This window comes from Telmatherina bonti (genome assembly GCF_933228915.1).
Source record: "Telmatherina bonti genome assembly, chromosome: 9".
In the NCBI taxonomy this organism is placed as follows: domain Eukaryota; kingdom Metazoa; phylum Chordata; class Actinopteri; order Atheriniformes; family Telmatherinidae; genus Telmatherina; species Telmatherina bonti.
In genome coordinates, this window is record NC_136627.1 from 31011703 (window position 1) to 31031804 (window position 20102).

Below are 20102 nucleotides of genomic sequence, written 5' to 3' on the forward strand. Positions count from 1 at the left end.
AGGACGCACACGGTAAAGCGGATCACGTGACTCTTTGCACTAAATTATACTTGAAAATGTGGAACTTGCTGGACTTACTGTAAATTACTCTTTAAAAAAAAAAAAAAAAAAAAAAAAGACTACAGGGTTGTACCATGGTCCTTGACTGCGCAGTTCTTCCTCAGCAGCTCCTCCTCTTGACTTTTCTGCCAACCGAAAGTAATGAAGAAACTCACCTGCCTTTCCCAGGGAAGCGCGGCGAAGACAGGCGCTCGCGCTGTTTTAGAGGATTTTCCCCCTTTTTGCGTCATATAAAATTATGTAGACTATCGCTTTTTATTTGTGACGGTGTTTTTGACTTCCTGACAAGTTTATTGTCCCGTGAGCTGTGTGCGTATTTCTAAGTAGAGAAAGTATACTAGATAGGCGCTTCCGGGTTCTTACGTCGTACGCGCGTTTCAGCATGGCGGAGCAGATTAATATGGATTTATTAACTTCGGTAAGTCAATTTAAAATGGTTTGTGAAATAACCTGATAATTGTCGGAAATATTGTCACGTCCAACAGAAACGTTCTGGTGAACTGATAGAGGCTCGTTTCTCAAACAACAGCTTTATGTGTTTTATTTACAAAATAGTACAATAAACACTAAAGTAAACTTATGTTAAGCTAAAGTTTCATTCTGGATTTGCTCAATTATACATGTGTTGATAAAAAAAAAAAAAAAGGTGTTTTAGCATAATGAAATGTCAGACATTTAGGTCAAATATCTTTTTAAATTTAGTTTAATACGATGTTGAGCTTTACAACTTAGAAATATTAGTGTTGGCAGTGTACAACAAACTTTTTAGGTTTTAAACATTAAATGTTCAAATTGGCTAAGATAAACAAAAATAAAAACGTTTTTCAATATCAACTATTTGCACAATTTCCATGCAAAATGATGTTTTTCATGTTGACTTTCTCAAATACCAATGAACTTGCAGGACCCTAAAGGTAATGGAGTGGACACTGCCGAGGCAACAGAAACAGATGCGTTTCTCATGAAGGTGAGGTCTTCACAACTGTGTGTTCTTGTTTGCAGTTGCTTTATTCTGTTTTTTTTCGATCTGCCAAAGATAACATGATTAGTTCAAACGTTTTATTCAGCATGACATTTATGTTTGACATCTACTTTTAGGCATGAGCCGTTGACCGTGAAATTATCAACATGCTGTTTCTGAATAAATTATTTTATTTAATAACAAAGGGAGGAACTGACATATACTGATTTTTTTCCCCCTTGTATATTGTCAGAATAACAGTAGCAATGGGGGGATGATGGATTTTGACTGTGAAACAGGGGATCAAACTAAGAGGAAAAATAAGGTATGAAGTTGCTCTTAATTGATTTTTGTCACAAAAATCCTTCTTGGTGTCAAACTTGCTTCTTTGCAGACTGCAGCTGCATTTTGCCAAAAACCTTTAATTCTGTTTTTAGAATTGCTCTTTCAAGAAGGTAAAGGAACAACTGAATGAAAAGATCATTGGGAAAGTTAGACTATGGATGGTTATTACCCTGCTCTTTGTCGTCATCATATTGCTGATTATCATCTCTCTGGCTACGTGTGCAGGTAAAGCTTATGATGTTTTTTTCTTCCCATATTGAGTGTTCTCATAAGTGTGATTTGTTTTTTTATGCAAGAATGCAACTTCCACATTTGCACTTGGCTTAAAGATTTTATGAAAATGATATCTGTTGATGTACAGAGTGCCAATTTTAAGGCTGTGACTCTTTTTATTTTCTTTAAACAGCCCTGCATAAGGATGAAGATGATCAGTTTGACCATTCGCTCTTTACAATTCCTCACTATATTAATGGAAGTTTCCAAATGTCTAACTTCTCCTCTACATCAAGTCTTCAAGTATCTGTACTACAAGAAAAGGTACAAACATTCGCAATTGTGTAATTAACACTGTCACGTATTTAGATATTACTGTATTGATACAAAAATTATCTTTAGCAATCGCACCACCAGTAATATAGTATCATAAACTATTGTAGAACTGGTGTTATGCTCAGAGTACAAGGTTATTTTTAGGGGTTCACTGGAAAAACATTGCAACATAAAAAGCATTGTTGCGAGTCTCTTTTTGCCAGAATGCCAAAATTTCTCTTTCTGTGTTGTGATTGGTAGTGAAACCCCCCCCCCCCCCCTGCCTTTTCAAACTTATTTGTATTATGATTTATTTAATTTTTTATTCCCTTTTTGTATATATTTTTAATTATTTGTATGAAACGACCAACTAAGATATTCCTCCCCCTTACCCTGAAGCAAACTCCGTATTTCCAGATGCAATAACTTCAGCTGTGGCATGTCAGTTCAAGTGAGAGTTTGATCCTGAAGAACAGGATAATCGAGTCCTCATTTCCAAGTGAGACCGAGGCTGCACCTGAGAATTGTGGAAAACATTCATGTGAACAATTGCATCTTTATTTCAACTTTCTTTAGAAGTCCACACAGCGGGTTCTCCATGAGCATGACACATTCAGACTATTTACAGGGCATCATTAGGTTAATCACAAGAGGTACAAGGGAAGAACTTATAAGAATAAGATCATTTTTACATCACAGAAAATGAAAAAGCGATCAGTCTATAGATTAAAAATGCATCTGCCAACACCTTCTAAAGTCATGATAACCAGGAGATTCTTATTGTTTTCCACATAAGTAACACACACTGATACCTAAACGCAGCCGTGGAAAGATTCTTGTGTGTTCTGTGTTTCGTAGAAAAGTAAAATATTGTTATTAACACAGAGTGAGGCGAGCTCATTACAAAAACATCACTTTTTTATACTAAAACGTGGATAAAACTGCTAAAAGGAGTAAAGAAAAAAGATCTTCATAAACTTAACTAATGTATTTAAAGTATTATTTTTAGACATTTTTAAGCCTTCATTATTTTCATTGTGGTATAAAATCTTGAGGCAACATTTTATTTAGGTAGAGCCGCATGAGTGATTTTATAAAACTGAAAGTGTCGACATTTGTGCATCATGTAAACAGGAACAACTGAAATCTGTTGCAGATTAAAAAAAACCAAAAAACAGCCGTCAACGGGTGATTAGATTTCTTCCAGAGATTGTAACTCGCAAGCCTTTACTCGCAGAGTAAAACTTCAGTAAAGACAGCTCTGCTTTTACTTTCTCATCATTTGCTTCTCCATGTTTCAACCTGTCCCACAAAGCTGGCTGACCTCTACAGAGACTCTCCTGCTCTGGGGCGGTACTTCTCCAAGGCTGAGATAAACGGTTTCCGGTAAATAAACATCACATTCGATGGTTATTGACTAGTTTTCTGATTTTACGTGTTAAACTTCAGAACTGTTTCTTTTTCCCTGCAGGAATGACTCAATTGTCATAAAATATAATCTGACGTTTGTCTTGCCAGAAGAGCAGCAGGAGGAGTTAAGAAACTTTACTCTGAGCAGGGAGATGGTGTACAACGTGTTCAGACAGTTTCTGTATGACCAGGATCCAGTGGAGGTGGGGGTGATGCATATTGATCCTGATTCCCTACAGATGTTTTCAGTTAACTGATGAAATGTGCTGTGAAATAGAGAAACTGATACACACTATCTGTGAAGCTCACAAAGATGATCCGCCACACCTAAAGTAAATGTTGATTAGGTTAGAAGGGCATTTGCATGCTGTTAAAAAAAATGCCAAGAATGCAGGGGCTGTCCCAAGTGTAAGAAAAGCTCATTGTATTCTAGATTTTATTGTGTTTCTGTGCAGGCTTCAGTTGCAAAGGTGCTGATTTATATGCCACTGCTATAATTTCTATTTTTACACTGTTTGTGTCAATGAAAACTTACTGTGACAAGCTGCTTTTGATGGAAAAGGAAAAGGCGTGTTTATATTTAGACACTGGTGCAGTTACATTGGTTCATCTGATATCATTTGCAAATAGACAGTTACTTTGAAACAGGTACCTCGCACACTGGTGGACATCAGCTTCTGAAAACACTACAGGAATACATTTATATATATATATATATATATATATATATATATATATATATATATATATATATATATATATATATATATATATATATATATGTATATATGTAAAATAAAAAAAATGTGTATATATATATATATATATATATATATATATATATATATATATATATATATATATATATATATATATACGTGTATATATGTATGTATGTATATATGTATGTATGTGTATATGTATATATGTGTATATATATATATATGTATATATATATATATATATATATATATATATATATATATATATATATATATATATACGTGTATATATGTATGTATGTATATATGTGTATATATATATATATATATATATATATATGTATATATATATATATATATGTATATATGTATGTATATATATATATATATATATATATATGTATATATATATATATGTATATGTATATATGTATAGTTATATTTCACTCTTTATATTTAACTTTAACTTTAAATGTTATATCCATTTCTAATATGTATTCTATACACAGTTTATTTTTGTGATTTGTCGCAGAAGCGTCCTCATTTTGACCTGAATGTGTTTTGAGTCTTGTAAAGTGCCTGAACAGCAGAGGGCGTTCATGTTTCACAAGCAAAGAAGAAGGACAAGAAGAGAGTTATTGCAGTTTGTTGCAATCGGTAAATCATTCACATTTAACACTAACAGAATCCTTACATAAGTTTGCTCACTTTTTGGCAGGAACTCACATGTAAACCTTCCAATATTGGCACTGAAGGATGTAATACGGATACGCAATCATCTTGTCAGTTGCAAATCCTTTGCAATGCCTGCATCAAGCCTGTGACCCATGTTTTACATTCTCCTTTTGAGATGCTTTTTCAGGCTGTCAGGTCTCCTTGTTGTCTTCTTAAGCTGCTTTATGGGGTTAAAATTTTGGAAATTATGTTGACCAGTCAAAAATGTACTTGCTGATAATGAATTTTTGGCAGTGTGTTAGGGGGTCATTAACCTGCTGAACGATGAAGGATCTTCCTGTTGCATCCTTCTGTAAGTTGGCAGACGAAATGTTTCTGTAGACTTCTGAATGTTTTTTTTGCTGATATCATCATGTGCTACGGCAGCAATAAGTATTAATGAGTCCGTCCCAGAAAAAGTCACAAAGTATTGCGTTTCATACATGAACTTGAATGGTAAGGATCACAAGGAAATCCTTTCTCCAAATTTTAGCAGTTCCATCACTTTGGTTTAGATGAATCTTTGTCGCTTGTGTCTTGTCCCTTTACTGTTTTTACCAATTCCACTTTGGCATTCCTGGTATTCTTGCAGATTAGTAGCTGGTGTAGCCTCCATACTTGTGTTTACTTGCGTTTCTGTAAACAGAAGATTGTGATACCTCCAGTCACAAAGGCAAGATTTTTTTTCATCTTAAATATATTCCCAGAGTTCACCAACTCTTTTTCATGCTTTTTGTAGAATGGATCATTGTAAAGCCCTCCTCTGTGGTGTTCTGGAAAAGATTAATTCCAAATGGCCCAATTTCTGACAAGGTCCAGAAGGCGGGAACTCGTATAACATATAAAAATGGCTGCTTTGGCTCCCTGTGCATTTAAAGACTGATTTGAATGTTCTTTTACTGGTTTATAATGACTTTATGGTCTTCTTTTTTATTTTACCAGCTTTGAGATTACCAGCCCTAGTTGATCCTGAGGGTCTATGGTATCCGCCTTTTTAGTTGTTCAAAGTCAGAACCCAAACTTATGGCGATGCCTCGTTCCGTTACTTCGGCCCTAGACTGTGGACCAGCCTGCCAGAGAGCCTCACGGCTGCAGCGACTACTGATGTTTTAATAGTCCAACATTATCAACTCAGCTTATAAGATGATTTGTATTCCATTCTTTTTTCTTTAAACCATTAATGCAGGGAAATCAATGATTTAATTTTGATAACCCTTGTAAAAATCCCAAATTCATTTAAAGTGGAACTATTATGTGCATTTCAGGCTAATTTATTTTTATTTCCGAGACCAGAAGGGCTGGGATTGGTCGAGTTATTGTCACAAATCGCTTTATTTACTTCAGACCGACCCTCTCCGTAGGCTGTCAGATCAGCCTGCGGGCAAAACGAGTGGATTGAGACTCTTCCGCATTAAGCCCCGCCTCCCGCCACTGCACTACATCGGGAGTGCACACCGCACCCGCTTTCGCCGTCATTGTAACATCTCATAAACAGAAGGATTAGGCTCATATGAACTCAATAAAAAAACAAAATACAATGTCAACACATAGCATACAGCCCTACATGTTGGAACCTGAATCAGACCCTGAAAACGAAGTGGAAAACAGCAACCCACAGCAACGAATGCAGCAGGATGTCTCTCTTTGGTAAACTCACCAGCCATCGTTGGAAATAACTTTATCCCACGTTTTCCACCCGCCTGATGTATTTGTACATGCCCTTGTTAACCAGTAGAAGGTAACCAATCACCGAACCTTATCCCCCGGGACGTCACAAGGATTTCCAAGTAGAAAAAACTCTATAACGACGCATTTTTCTTCGCTATGGAAACCGAACAGAGAGCGTGCTGGAACTCAAACTCAAACTCAAACATGCGTTTAGGTGATAAAAAACAGTGCCGTTCACATGTCTGATGAGGATTCAACACTGAAACCCCCGAAATGATCTGGCAACCCTCAGACTTAGGACACCAGTGGGTTTTCTTTCTTCTTCGTGACATTCCACATGGTTGTGCTGGCTTTGGCCAGTGTTTGTGCAATGTTTGTGCAACTGTTTCACAGTTGTTTGTTTTTCATGACGTTACTCCATTTGCTATTAATACTTTCTGCATAGGCAATTCTCAACAGAGAGCAGACATTAAGCTCTTTTTACTGTTTGGATGATCAGAGTAATGGGACACACACGGGCAACAACAAACACCTGTCAGTCACATGTTCCAACACTTTTTAGCTCAGTGAAAAAAAAATGTCTATTTGTTAAATGATAATGTCAGATCCAGATGTAAATACCTGAGAATAGAAGCTGAAATGTTTATATTTTGCATTTATTTATCTTGATATCTAAACTAATATTGTGTTTAAGGGTACCATTCAGAAGCAGCTACACATAAATCTGTCATGCTTTTTTGTATGAAAATAAAACTACTCTATTTCTATTCTGTTACTCAAATGTTTGCAATTTACAGAAAAAATAAAGTAACTGTTTTTCCCATTTTTGAAAGAGAGTGTATTTTTTGTATTTACAATCTGGAAAATGACTGAATATAAATGCCGTTTACAAAATGTTGATGTTCTTTATGATATTCCAGCAGTAAACCTAATTGTTAAGAGGGGACTTAAACGCAGTCACTATAGAGTGACATCACAGAGGCTGTTGAAAGGTTATTTACATCCAGTTTAAAACTTTCTATGGAGTTTAAACAATACATGCATAATTGTGCAAATATTTTTGGTTAAACTTGGAGAAACCATCAGAATTTTTAAAATATATTATGGTGCACATTCAACCCCAACGTACATCAAAATACTGCTCAGTTTTGTCTTTTTTTCCCTATTTTAGATAAAGTCAAGTACAATGTTTCATTGTTCTTTTTCACTAAACGTCGCTGGAGTCAAAGTTTTGGAAGCCTCCAAGCTCAGTCTTCAGTGTTTTAATGCATCTTTTACTGGTCTGTGTTAGAAAATAGCAGAAACACATGAATACATGTCTAGTTTTCATGCTGAAACAAGGCTTCAGATTTTTCTGGCTTTATTAAAAGTTCACATTTTCTGGTTTCTGAGTTTTTCATGTATTTATGCAAAAGTCAAACATGTTTCTCAGTCTGGTTTTGTCCAGCTGATTCTCGACATTCGGGCCATTTATGTTACACTTATTTAGCAGAAGCTTTTATTAATTCAATTTCAGTTCAGCTTTATATGTATAGCACCACTTCACAACAATGTTGTCACAGGGCACTTTACAGACACATCATTTCAAGCCAATTCATACATAGCCTATAATAGAAACCAACTGATTGCATCGAATCATGACTTCAATCCAACCCCCCATCCTGAGCATGCACGAGGCGGCAGTGGGAAGGAAAAAAACTCCTTCCCACTGCAGCCTCATATACGCTTATCCAAAGCAAATTAAAAGTAAGGAACATACAAGAACCAATTTGGAGCAAATTATCCTGCATGTGGACTCACATTGCTGAGGACTGAGCCAGGAATCTGTCAACATAAGCATAATCACTCACTGCACAGTGTTTCATTTCATTCATAATAATAATCAGAACAACGTGAAATGTTTCAAAGAATATACCAGTTTGAACAGATGTGTTTATATATGTTGCATGTAGGGTAAGGGAACTAGCATTTTGTAATTTGCATCATAATTATTGTACGTCCGGCACTTTCCTGTTTGAATGAATTGACTGAGCTTACTGTGATGAGCTGAGAACTTGTCCAGGGTTTATTCTGCCTCTGACCCAATTATTGCTGGGATATGCTCCAGTTTCCTGAACCCCGAGTTGGACGAAGCGTTTAAAAAAATGAATGGATGGATGATTGAGCCTGACAGAATCGTTCCAGCTGACTTTGGATGACTGCTGCATTTTGTTTCTCTAGCTCACTCTGTTTTGCTGAAGTCAATGCCTATTAATTACTTTTGAATTACTTTTAAATATTCTTAATTAATTACTAATTACTTATTGGCAGCAAGGCAAGATCAGCAGTTACTCTGGTTGTGAATGTCTGATAGGCCAATGGATTGTAGCTTCCTACACCGGCAGCACCTCTTCCAATCCTATTTTGAGAATTGACAGTCCTCTAAAGCCAGATTTACTATAAGAAGCACTGAGCTTTGATTGTTTTGTTCACCTAAACAACTGTGTCTGTTCTTAGAGCTCCTGTCTATCCTCACACCACAGAATTGGTCACAAATTGAATATGATTTTAAATTGTTAAGTTTTGCCTTTTAATGCTATTTGTTTCTTCTTTTTTACCTTTATGGTTTGTAGGCTCTCATCCTAGATGGAACCGCTGCTATTCTGTTGGAACTACTTTAGCATGTAGTCTTTGGAAAAGAGCTAAAAAATAACTCTGGCTATCTTATGCTCTAATGTGCATGTCGCTGAAAGAAAAGAGCAACTAAAATGTAATTAATCCATAAAAATGTTTTCATGTAAAATTATGTACCTCTGAACACTCAAACTCTGCAAGAAAACATGGAATATAAAACTCATTTATTTCTTAGTGACAATTACAACAAAAAAATGTACTCCTTATTTTAGTCATCCTAGAAAATGATCAAATGTGTTAAGTAATGAAAACAAAATTATTATATTTATTTTAGTTTATTATAGTACTATATTTAGGATTTATTATGGAGATTTATTATAGTTATTTTACAGTGTCTCTTCAAAAACTTTGGAAAAACAAAGATTTTAGCTTGCATGGACTTTTTATGCAAAACTTTTTAATATTGTTTTGACAACTGAAGCCCTATCATTTATGTCTTGACCTTGTTATAAAGAATTATATCTACAAACACAACATTGGACCAAAATAATTACTTGTAAAACAAATATCCAAAATTGCCACAAGTTTAATGTGAAGTGTAGAAATATCTTTTTCCCCTGCATGTTTATGAAAGAGGATGCAGTAGAAGCTCTAAGAAGTATTTCCTTGCATAATTCCTCCAAGAACTGTAGTGTTTGATAAATCTTGTGATTAGGGGCTATTTATAAATGCTTATTCCTTGATAACTAAGATTAGGGCTATTGTATAAAACTTTTTAAAAAAAAGTATTTTGGACAAAAATTAGATTACTTAATATACTTTTTAATTAAAAAAATAATTACTTGCCAAATATCTTTTTATAAGTACAAACAAAAGAAATTAATTTAAAAGCTTTTTGAATAAATGCTGGTGTTGTATTGGCTGTAAAATAAATCAAAATGAATAATAATAAGGATATGTTAAGAAAAAAAACAGTGAACAAAAAATATAGTCTATTTTATTCTGCAATTTAATTATCTGCATGACTGTCAGATTAAAACCTTCAGGAACCTCCTTTGTGCTACATTTGTACCCTGTCATGTGGGACATTGGCATCAAGCCCCACATCAGTCAAGAAAGCAAAGTCCTGACGTTCCAGGAAGACTTCTACGTTTATCCCATTAAAGGGTTATCTCTCCTTTTGGCTTAAAGATTAGAGCAGACTTTGTGTCAGGTTTTCACCAGACTTCAGAGGTGCTGGTGCCACAGTCTTTTCCAGAGACAGGCTCCCTGACAGATTTTTGCCGGGTTCGTGACAAAGGTGTCTGCTGGATTCGTGACAATAAAATCACAATCCTTTAAAGGAATAATGGGTTCCAACGGCTCAAGCTTGGACGACATCCTGGAAGAGGACATGCACCACTGGTACACAAAATTTATGAGGGAATCTCCTTCAGGACTCATAACGCTGTTTGAGCTTAAGACAATGCTTGAAATGAATGGTATGACAGAAGAGGCCAGCAGTTATGTGGACCAAGTCTTCTTCACCTTTGACATGGATGGGGTAAGAACAGACTGCAAGACATTTCAGATTTTTATGCTTAATGTCATCACTGATTCTAAATTATGAAGAAGAAAATGTTGAGTATGATGCATAGATAAACATGTTTGATAGAACAGCATTTCAATACAAAACAACAAACATAATCAATTATTTGAGTTTATGTAAGTAAGCAAATGAAATTAGATTGCACATTGGCAGTTTTCAACTCTAATCACACTAAATGAGTTAAAAATTGATAGTGTTGTGTCTGTAATTGTAAATCTTACTTTATCTGATTGAAACCTGTAAGAGTTTCCAAAAAAAGAAATTTAATTGGCATAAATGTTGATTATGTACTGCAAGCAAGTAATTTGCTGCATGTGTTTTTGTCTTTCCTCCTCTAGGATGGATATATAGATTTTGTGGAATACATTGCAGCTATAAGTTTATTACTGAAAGGAGAAATAAATCAGAAATTAAAGTGGTACTTCAAGCTCTTTGATCAAGATGGAAATGGAAAAATCGACAAGGATGAACTGGAGACTATATTTAAGGTATGGGTGGCTTCCCTGTTAGTGTTTCACAACAAGACTTTAACATTTGTGGAAATGGGACACAAAACAATTAGGTCTGAAACAGCAAATGTGCTAAGATGCCATGTCATGAGCTGTTCATGACATCCAATCCAGAAGCTGCTTGCCTCACCTGTGAGATAATAACAGTCTTTGATGTGACCTAATTTACACACAGAGTAGATCACAGAACAACCAGTCTGAATATTTGACTCATTTTCAACTGTTAATACCATTCAAGCCACATCAGGGCCTATTCATCACAAATGCACTTCAGTTTAGTACAATTCAGGCTGAGCAGGTATACTGCAACCTGTATTCTGTTTTGTCGTTTTACTAATCTCTCACATCCTGCTTTGTGTTTTCAGTAGACTGCATATAATAAGTCTCTGCACTACATTTACCTGATAATCCACTGCAAGCTTCATTAACCTCTGAAAAACTCCTTACAGGCTATTCAAGATATCACCAGAAGTTATGACATCCCTCCAGAAGAGATTGTGACTCTCATATATGAGAAAATTGATGTCAATGGAGAAGGTAATCATTACTTGTCCAATAAAGTGAAAATGGAGCATATGTGTGATTTACTGGTGTAAAATAATTACTCCCATTATGGAAAAACACTTCATATTTTGTAAGATGCTTTTTTCTTTGTTGTTTCTGTCCTCTCAGGTGAGCTGACACTGGAAGAGTTCATAAGTGGAGCAAGGGAGCATCCTGATATCATGGAAATGCTCACAAAAATGATGGATCTTACCAATGTCCTGGAAATTATAATCAACGGTCAACAGAGAAAACCTGAGAGCTGAGTTGGGAATCAGTAAAAAGGATTACGTTGTGCGTTTGAGTGCTGAGTAAAAGACTGTTAAGACAGTTAAGTCTGAACTGCCTCCACTAGCATTCTCACATTTACTTTACAGTTTTCTGTCTGTGACAATCTTTTTTTTTTCAAGATATTTGTTTGGTAAGTTTCAGTGAATGGAAGCAAATCATCCCCATCATGGTTCCAGATGGAGCAAAGCAAGGTGAAAAAGTCATTTTATTTCATTATGAGCAAAAAAAAAAAAGCACTGGCACCTTCATTGAAACAGACTTTTTTCAATTTTCCCTATATTTTATATAAATCTATAATTGAAAGTTATTAACATAAAACTAAATTCTAATTTGTTTATCTGAAGACTGCTCAGAACAATGTTGATTTTTTGCTAAATATTATAATTTGCAACCCTTGCACCAGGAACCTTTCAAAGGATTCGTCTTTAGGAGTTACTGCTATATAATTACCCAGCGACCCTTCATCGGATTAAACGGTTGGGATCAAGAATGAATGAATGAATGCTATATAATTAACATCTAAAACACTCACATTAGTTTGTTTGCTGTTTTTTTTTTTCTTTACTGCTGGCTCAAAAACTGGAGGACTGACCACAAACGCAGTAACTACATGTATAAATATGTACAGGAAATGTAATGTTTTGCAATATTTTGCTACTGTTAAGGTTACAAAGTTGCCTTAAAATCCACATTTTGCTATGACAATATTTTTTAAGAAAATACCCACTAGAACAGAATTTCTCCCCAGATTAAAACGCAGATTGGGGAAAAAAAAACAAAAACATTTCACATCAAATAAACTCTAAAAATCTCCTTAAATAACTTGTTTTGTGATACAAAGACATGACTATATTTGTAAATACTAGTTACTGTGTTAGAATAATAGATGATTTTGTTTGAAACAAATTACAAAAACTTATATCTCACATAGCAAGCAGCTTTTCTGTAAATAAAGAACTGATGAATGCAGTTTTGACGTTTCATTACTGAAAGAGCTCAAGGATGCCATCTTGTGACAGCAACTGTGGTTACTCATGTTTGAAGCCAAGGTAGATATTGTAAATACAAAAAAAACTGAGACTGTCACCAAGTTTGCTAAGCCTTCCATGACATTCTGTAGTTGGAGATTTATAGTATCTACTAAAAGGCCACTTTGACAATCATGTACTCTAATTTGTCCATATAAAACCACGAGAGCCCAGAGTGACAGTCTATGTGGTTAATGATTTGCCAGAAGTTAAGTTTGGTGCCCACGATTCAGAAATTTTTCTAAAAACTCCCAAACCATGTGGGTTGTGCAAATCAAATAAAGATAAGAGTTTGGCTTCACATGACACTCAAATACATCGGATGATTCAGTTGCGTAAATGCACTGACTGACCCCCCCCTCCCCCCAGTGATCATCATATAAACTGTGTCTGCTCTCTCACGGCTTTGCATTGCACACTGCTTCCTACGGTCTGCCACTACAACCCAGGAACAGTCAGCCTCATCCAGCTGAAAACATGCAGTTTTCAGAATCCAAATTCAACAACAGTCTCATCTTGATTCTGAAACGATACAGCGCTGCCGTCAGGAACATGGAGCTGACCATTCTCCTGCCAAGCCTGTTGCGAGACATGCCCCCTGATGAGGTGTGCGACTGTGAAGAAGAGACCTGCAGAGATCTGCATGCCAACTACTTGATGCTGAAGGCCATTCGGAACACAGTGGAGAGCAGTCTGGCTCCTTCAGACGACCGTAAAGCCAAGAACACAGCACTCAACAAGACCCTGGAACCTCTTTTGGACACTGATCCTGAAGCTCTCTTCCACTTCCATCTGAAAGGGCTGTTTTTTGTGATGAATGACCTCACGAAGAAGACTCAGAGCCTCACCGAGAAGTACTTGGACATAGTTGGAGTGACAAATTGTTGACAAAACAACTGTGTCAACTGTAAATCTCAAATGTCTGAACTGTTTCATTCACTGACAGCAAGCTTCTAAAACACAATGAATTGGAAATAAACGTGCTTTGCCAAAACCGATCACTTATACTTGATTATTTGAGTGATGATGAAACAGCAGTTGTTTAGTCGTGTTTATGATTAACATATAGAATAAAGCTCACTTTCAGGAAGACTTGAAGCAGAAAATTAAAACATGGGTATTACTTTTTATTTACATACCAATATTTCACACAATATGACAGATTTTATAAGAAAGCTGCTGAGGACATGGTCTCTTCTCGCTTCGTCATCTAAGCAGCCACTGAAGCTTAACGCACAGGATGGAAGGGCTCGACAATCTCTGCAAAGGTCTTCTTTTCTGGTGAAATAAAACAAATACTTTTTAGACTAAAATAGCCAGTGTAGTTTTACATATTTTAATACTAAAAATGTTGAATACATTGCAAATCACACAAATGTTTAGAATAGATATCTTGGAATAACCGTGATACTAAATATGAAGGCTGAGGAAACAAATAAGAACAAATAGAAAATACAAAAGCCTTTTTTTTGTGATAGGACATGCTTAATTGCAATGCCAAGTTCTTAATTATTACATATAGAGGCTACTGCTTTCCTTCATGTGTAAGCACAGCAGATCATGGAAATCTGACGTCATAATGCCCATTAATGAAAAAGAGGCGTTTGACATGACTTCCTGCAAAGATCACAAAATATGGAAACATCTAAAACAATCTAAAATCGGGATTTTTTTGCTTCACAATTTTAAGATAGTTTTTTGTTAAGAAATCCATTTTTTCTTTCAAACAGATAAAAATAATCCATTGTAAAATTTTTGTCATTTTTATTGTTTTTATTGATCTTTTTACTTGTCTCCTTGGGCATAATGGCAGCAGAATGATGGTCTGGTTACTGTGTTGTTTTTCCCTGACTGAAATAAAAAGACATGACGTGCAAAAAAAAAAAAAAAAAAAAAAAAGTTTTATACATTTATTTTGTTTTTAATCTACAAAAATGAGCAATATCAAAGAATTGTGAGAATCACAATTTAAATCGAATCGGCACTCATAAAATTGGAATTGAATCGGGACAAAAGCATATCGTCACAGCCCTAATAAATAAAATAAATGAATGAATGAATCCATCCATAAATAAATAAAAGGGACACAAAATCTGATTTACCCTTGGGTTCAAATTTCTCTGGATGGAGTCTGATGTACTCATTCATGTCTCGATCCAGTCTGGCGTAAGTGTAATTTTCATATTTTGTGATGTGATAGCCAATGAACCAGCCAATTGTTGACAGGAGGACTTGTCTGTGAACACCTAAATGGAAAAATGGGAGAAATATCATCAATCGACTTTATAATGTTTAAAATGTGAGTTTAAACCAGTTGTAAACATGAGTAAATATAAACGACACGAAATTTAAGCAAGTTAGTCGTACAGCAAATGACTCAGAACTCAATTAAAACAGTATTTCAACAGAATAAATTACATTAAAAATAACACAACGTGATCTGCATCCAATTAGTGAGACACTACAACACTAACCTGATCTTAAGGGCGGCCTGTGGTTGATACCATTTTGAAGCATCGCGGAGATCCAGCCTATACCGGCAAACCACAAAGAGTTTCTGTTCACGATTCCCGGAGGAGGGAGAGACCTTCCCTCGTCTGGAAAAAAGCCCATTGCGCTTCGGTTAACCTCCAAATTGCAGTTTTTGTGACCTCCTTTCTGTATATCCCTGCTACTGCAATGCTATCACCTCTTGGAGGAAGTCAAGGACATGGTGTGCAACCGAATGAAATGTTCGGGTGAAACAAGAGGAGTCGCTTCCATTCCACTCATTAAGTTTCCTAGCAACCAACGCCAAAATGCCAAACTTCGTATTGACAGGTATTGGCTACGGATGACTGCTCTGCAGTTTACGTTAGGAATTGCACTAATAATTACTGTGACAGCATCAGAGTTAGGCAGCCACATGCAACATTTGATAAAGCTAAAAGTAGTAATAACTGTGCGATAATAAATAAGCTTTTCCTCAAAGTGCTGGAATAAAAAAAGTGCTAAGTGAGTTGGGGAAAAAAAACTTATAGCAGTACAAAGCTTCACAAAAGAGTAGCATGAAAGTGGATGTCGAACTAATGACATCATTCAGTGCGATACTCCTCCTCCTCCTCCTCCTCCTCCTCCTCCTCTCTCCTCTCCCTCACCTCCTCCTTTATCAGACAGGCTGCTGCTGAGGATACACACAACACAGCAAGGGAAATTATGCCCTGCCCAGCAGCGGCTTTGCCGATTTGAAAAGGTGACCTATGCATTACAAGTAGTTAAAAGTCCGGGGATATCCCCGTGTTTTTGGTAAGTGCAAACTATTTCATGGCTCAAAGCGCTGTGCTGACTTAGATTTTTCCTCCTCCTGCATCTGCAGATTGTGCCAAAATGGCCAGATTCACACGGTAGCTGCTAGTTGCTACTGCAGCTAGCCTCGCCTTTATAGCTGTTCAATCCGATTCCGATTTAATCATCATTAACAAGAAGTGATACGCTAAGTAGGATTAAATATACATCGTTGGCTATATATATTTTTATTTAACAACTGAAAAGGAAAATCGGAAAAACGGGAGTATGAATTGTATTTCCATGCAAGAGAGTTAGAATTAAAGCTATTAAACTGGTATGAAGATCGTTTGTAAATGGTTTCTTCTCGCAAGCAACAGTTTGTTTGGAGTAAACAAAAAAATGCCACCACCCCCCCCCCCCCCCTTTTTTTTTTTTTTTGAAAGCGAGATTTATTTAGTTTTCACGCACGCAAATGAACGATTCTTCCGATTGGTCGCTGAACAAATGTAGCGATTCTGCGTCGCAAACACAACGCGATCCGTGTTTACTTAAAGATCACACCACAGTCTATGGATTACACTCACACGGACGAGAAAGAAATATGTTTTAGCAGACTGCTAAATGTGTTAATACTGGAATTTCTGACACAAAACGTTTATTTATTTACATATGCAGCTGTTTTAATACAAAACAAAAACAAAAAAACAATCATATTGATGCTACAGACAAAAAGTCTGCAATGCAAACTGTGTCTATATTTTGCACAATGAAAATCCAGATCGAGTCGCATTTTCTTTATTATGAGGTAAAAGTTTATTGAGGTCACAAGATGCTGCCTTGTGTCCCAGTTTCTCAACAGTTGCTTGCTTCATCATTTCTTGAGTAAACACTTTTTCTGTTTTGTTTCTTTTATTTTTCACAGTTTAGTATGAGCATGGAAGATTATGACTACCTGTTCAAAATAGTTCTCATAGGAAATGCTGGAGTTGGGAAGACATGTCTCGTCCGGCGCTTTACTCAGGTTTGTTTTTGTTTGTGCCGTTTAAGTTATTTCAGATCATTGTCAGAGTGCTTGTTTGACTTTTTTCCCCACCCTTTTTTATTCTAATTAAAGGGCCTTTTCCCACCTGGACAAGGGGCTACTATTGGAGTAGATTTCATGATTAAAACTGTGGAAATAAAAGGGGAGAAGGTCAAGGTAAACAAAGATTACTGCAATTGTTTGAAAGTGTACATGAGCATGCATTTATAACTTGTAATGGTTTTGATGGGACACTTGCAAACATAACATGTTGTCTTCTCCAGTTACAAATATGGGACACAGCTGGACAAGAGAGATTTCGCTCCATTACTCAGAGTTATTACCGCAGTGCCAATGCCCTCATTCTTACATATGACATTACCTGTGAGGACTCCTTCAGGTGCCTTCCAGAGTGGCTGAGGGAGATTGAGCAGTATGCCAACAACCAAGTGGTGACTATATTAGTCGGTGAGAAAGCATTCCTTTGTACTTTCATCTGTCCTCTTTTGTCTGCAGTGCACCATGTTCTTTCAATGGATTTATCAAACACAGATCCACTTTTGTGCTTTTTTTTTTATCTCTTTGAAAAATCTTATTTCTAGGAAAAGGATAATTTCAGCTGAAATACAAAGCTCACGCTAAAATCCATTCCACACACAAAGGCACGTACACACACCTCCTTTCTCATCTGTTTCATTATGCATACCCACCCACAACTCAGACTGTTGCTCAGAATGATATGTTGTGAGTAAGAAGCCAGGCTCTCATTTGTGATATTGATTGACAAATTCTCTATTGTTTTTTTTTGTTTTTGTTTTAGGTAATAAGATAGATCTTGCAGAGAAGAGAGAGGTTCTGAGGCAGAGGGCTGAAGACTTTGCAGAAGCTCAGAGTATGCTGTATCTGGAGACGTCAGCCAAAGAGTCTGACAACGTCGAGAAACTTTTTCTTGACCTAGCGTGTGAACTCATTCGAGAGGCCAAGCAGAACAAGCTGGATAACAATGACACTGCCCCAATGCCCGGTGAGGGTAAAACCATCAGTTATTTGAACTGCTGCAGTCTCAATTAAAGGGAGCTCAGCTGCCTGGCCATGGCAACTCGGTAGCCATTGACTGTAGACGGTAGATGGCTGAGCCCCAATGCCTCCGTCCCACTAAGATGGTAGAAAGCCACCACTTAGTTTGGTCATTTGTAGTCCCATGCCTCTTTTAAGCTGTATAAAGGAGTTTGTCAACTTTAGTTTGGCCCTCCAGGAATAAGCATTTTTAGATGCTGCCATTTCTGAGAAACACCATCCTCACTGGAACAGGAGGTGTTTGTCTGATGAATCCAGGAATCTTAGGGCTCCATTTTATCCTCACCATGGTGAAAGTCAGGATTTCTCTTTTTGGGCTTTATGATACATTTTCATCAAATGTCAGTATTCACCAGCAGTGTTAAGTGAGTGAAAGCTCTGTCAGGTATTTTGATACAGACGCTGACAAATAGTTTCATGATGGTTGGAGGTTATCGGCTAATGATGACATGTTTACATACACTACATTTTTTGAGATTACTAAGTTTGATCAAGTTCTAAGAAAAGCTTTGCAAAACACCCCCTAAAATCTGTTTCATATATATTTTCTTCTGCTCTGAGAATCACATCCAGTGTTATGATAGAAATTTAATTTTAAAGTAATTTTTTGCACCTCTCATTGCATACTGTGAAATATTTGTTCCCAATAGATTTTTTTTTTTTTTTTTTTTTTTTTTTTTACTTGCTGCTAGAAAATGTTTTTGTCAGATAACATAAACCGAAACACATGTATAAGTACTATGGTATTCTGTGATGCTATTATGTTTTTAGTAAATATGCAGTGCTTGTGATAGTTCATGTAATTTGACAGAGTTGGAAAGGTCGCTATCAGATCGTACTAAGTAGTTTAATCAATTGAGAATTTCTTTTGGCTGTCAGCAGTTTTTGTTATCCATTCATGTGACTATTTTTGCATTGGTTGATGCTGCTTAGCCATGAAATTGTTTAAAGGGGCATGTAGTTCTAAATAACTTGTTATATTTCATATGCTTTTATCATCAAACATCTTGTCCAGCATGGTTAGCCATTAAGTGTACGGTCTAAAATTCTTTCATTTATTTGCCATAATTGCAATCTACTGTATTGCACAATGCCATATACTGCACACTTATTTTTTAAAAATTTTATTGTAACATTTAGTCTTTTTTTCGTTGTACAGATTTAGTACTGTAGTACATCTTGGCACTTTGCTTTTATAATTTTGTATTTTCAGTAATCCCTTTGTAAGAATGGTGAGCATTCTGTTTTGCCTTGTAACTTAGATTTAATTGCAGTTACTTGTGGTTTATCCTTTGCATTGACCTGTCAACACAAAATGGAGAAATACAACAGAAACACTGTTGGGATGTTGTTGTGCTTCTTTTTGTGTGTACAAGATAATCCCTGGAATATTCTGTATAACATTAAAGAACTACACTAATAATTGTGCATTATATTTTATTACCAGGGTTTGATCAGATATTTGAAATATATAGTTACTGAAAATAAATACTAACTTTAATCAATGTTACAATCTCAATCAAATTCTTGTGCACAAAATTATTATTCTCATTAGAAATGTCAGTACATTTTGATGCACATAAACTCTTGCCTGCATATTCAAACATTAAGTCATAATAAAACAACATTAGACAAACAAGTGTAGTTCAAGGCTTCAGTTTGATCAAGGGAAGTAAATGCACAATACATAACTTTACAAAAATAATAAGCTGGGCTAACAAACCCAGTAAGTTAGCCTATTTTTGTTTCAAAATGTG

General features: G+C 35.9%; 5 protein-coding genes across 5 annotated transcripts; 4 read left to right on the forward strand and 1 right to left on the reverse strand.

Moving 5' to 3' along the window:
• Window positions 1-351: 351 nt before the first annotated feature.
• c15h3orf52 (chromosome 15 C3orf52 homolog) lies at window positions 352-3561 on the forward strand (the record flags this gene model as incomplete). Its single annotated transcript, XM_079246049.1, has 7 exons — window positions 352-478; window positions 965-1027; window positions 1275-1346; window positions 1459-1591; window positions 1773-1903; window positions 3210-3280; window positions 3366-3561. The coding sequence occupies exons 1-7, from the start codon at window positions 443-445 to the stop codon at window positions 3559-3561; spliced, it is 702 nt and encodes a 233-aa protein (XP_079102175.1). The 5' UTR covers window positions 352-442.
• A 6808-nt stretch (window positions 3562-10369) lies between these two features.
• On the forward strand, window positions 10370-11927 carry guca1c (guanylate cyclase activator 1C; the record flags this gene model as incomplete). Its single annotated transcript, XM_079246051.1, has 4 exons — window positions 10370-10564; window positions 10948-11097; window positions 11568-11655; window positions 11791-11927. 4 exons carry the CDS (start codon window positions 10370-10372, stop codon window positions 11925-11927), a joined length of 570 nt encoding a protein of 189 aa, XP_079102177.1.
• Window positions 11928-13457: 1530 nt separating this feature from the next.
• On the forward strand, window positions 13458-13868 carry thrsp (thyroid hormone responsive; the record flags this gene model as incomplete). Its single annotated transcript, XM_079246052.1, has 1 exon — window positions 13458-13868. The coding sequence occupies one exon, from the start codon at window positions 13458-13460 to the stop codon at window positions 13866-13868; it is 411 nt and encodes a 136-aa protein (XP_079102178.1).
• A 225-nt stretch (window positions 13869-14093) lies between these two features.
• On the reverse strand, window positions 14094-15697 carry ndufc2 (NADH:ubiquinone oxidoreductase subunit C2). Its single transcript, XM_079246609.1, has 3 exons — window positions 15455-15697; window positions 15083-15226; window positions 14094-14258 (listed from the first exon to the last, which is right to left on the reverse strand). Exons 1-3 carry the CDS (start codon window positions 15591-15593, stop codon window positions 14209-14211), a joined length of 333 nt encoding a protein of 110 aa, XP_079102735.1. The 5' UTR covers window positions 15594-15697; the 3' UTR covers window positions 14094-14208.
• Window positions 15698-16159: 462 nt separating this feature from the next.
• Window positions 16160-19726, forward strand: rab30 (RAB30, member RAS oncogene family). Its single transcript, XM_079246356.1, has 5 exons — window positions 16160-16265; window positions 17170-17268; window positions 17362-17445; window positions 17553-17736; window positions 18089-19726. The coding sequence occupies exons 2-5, from the start codon at window positions 17176-17178 to the stop codon at window positions 18337-18339; spliced, it is 612 nt and encodes a 203-aa protein (XP_079102482.1). The 5' UTR covers window positions 16160-16265; window positions 17170-17175; the 3' UTR covers window positions 18340-19726.
• Window positions 19727-20102: the final 376 nt, after the last annotated feature.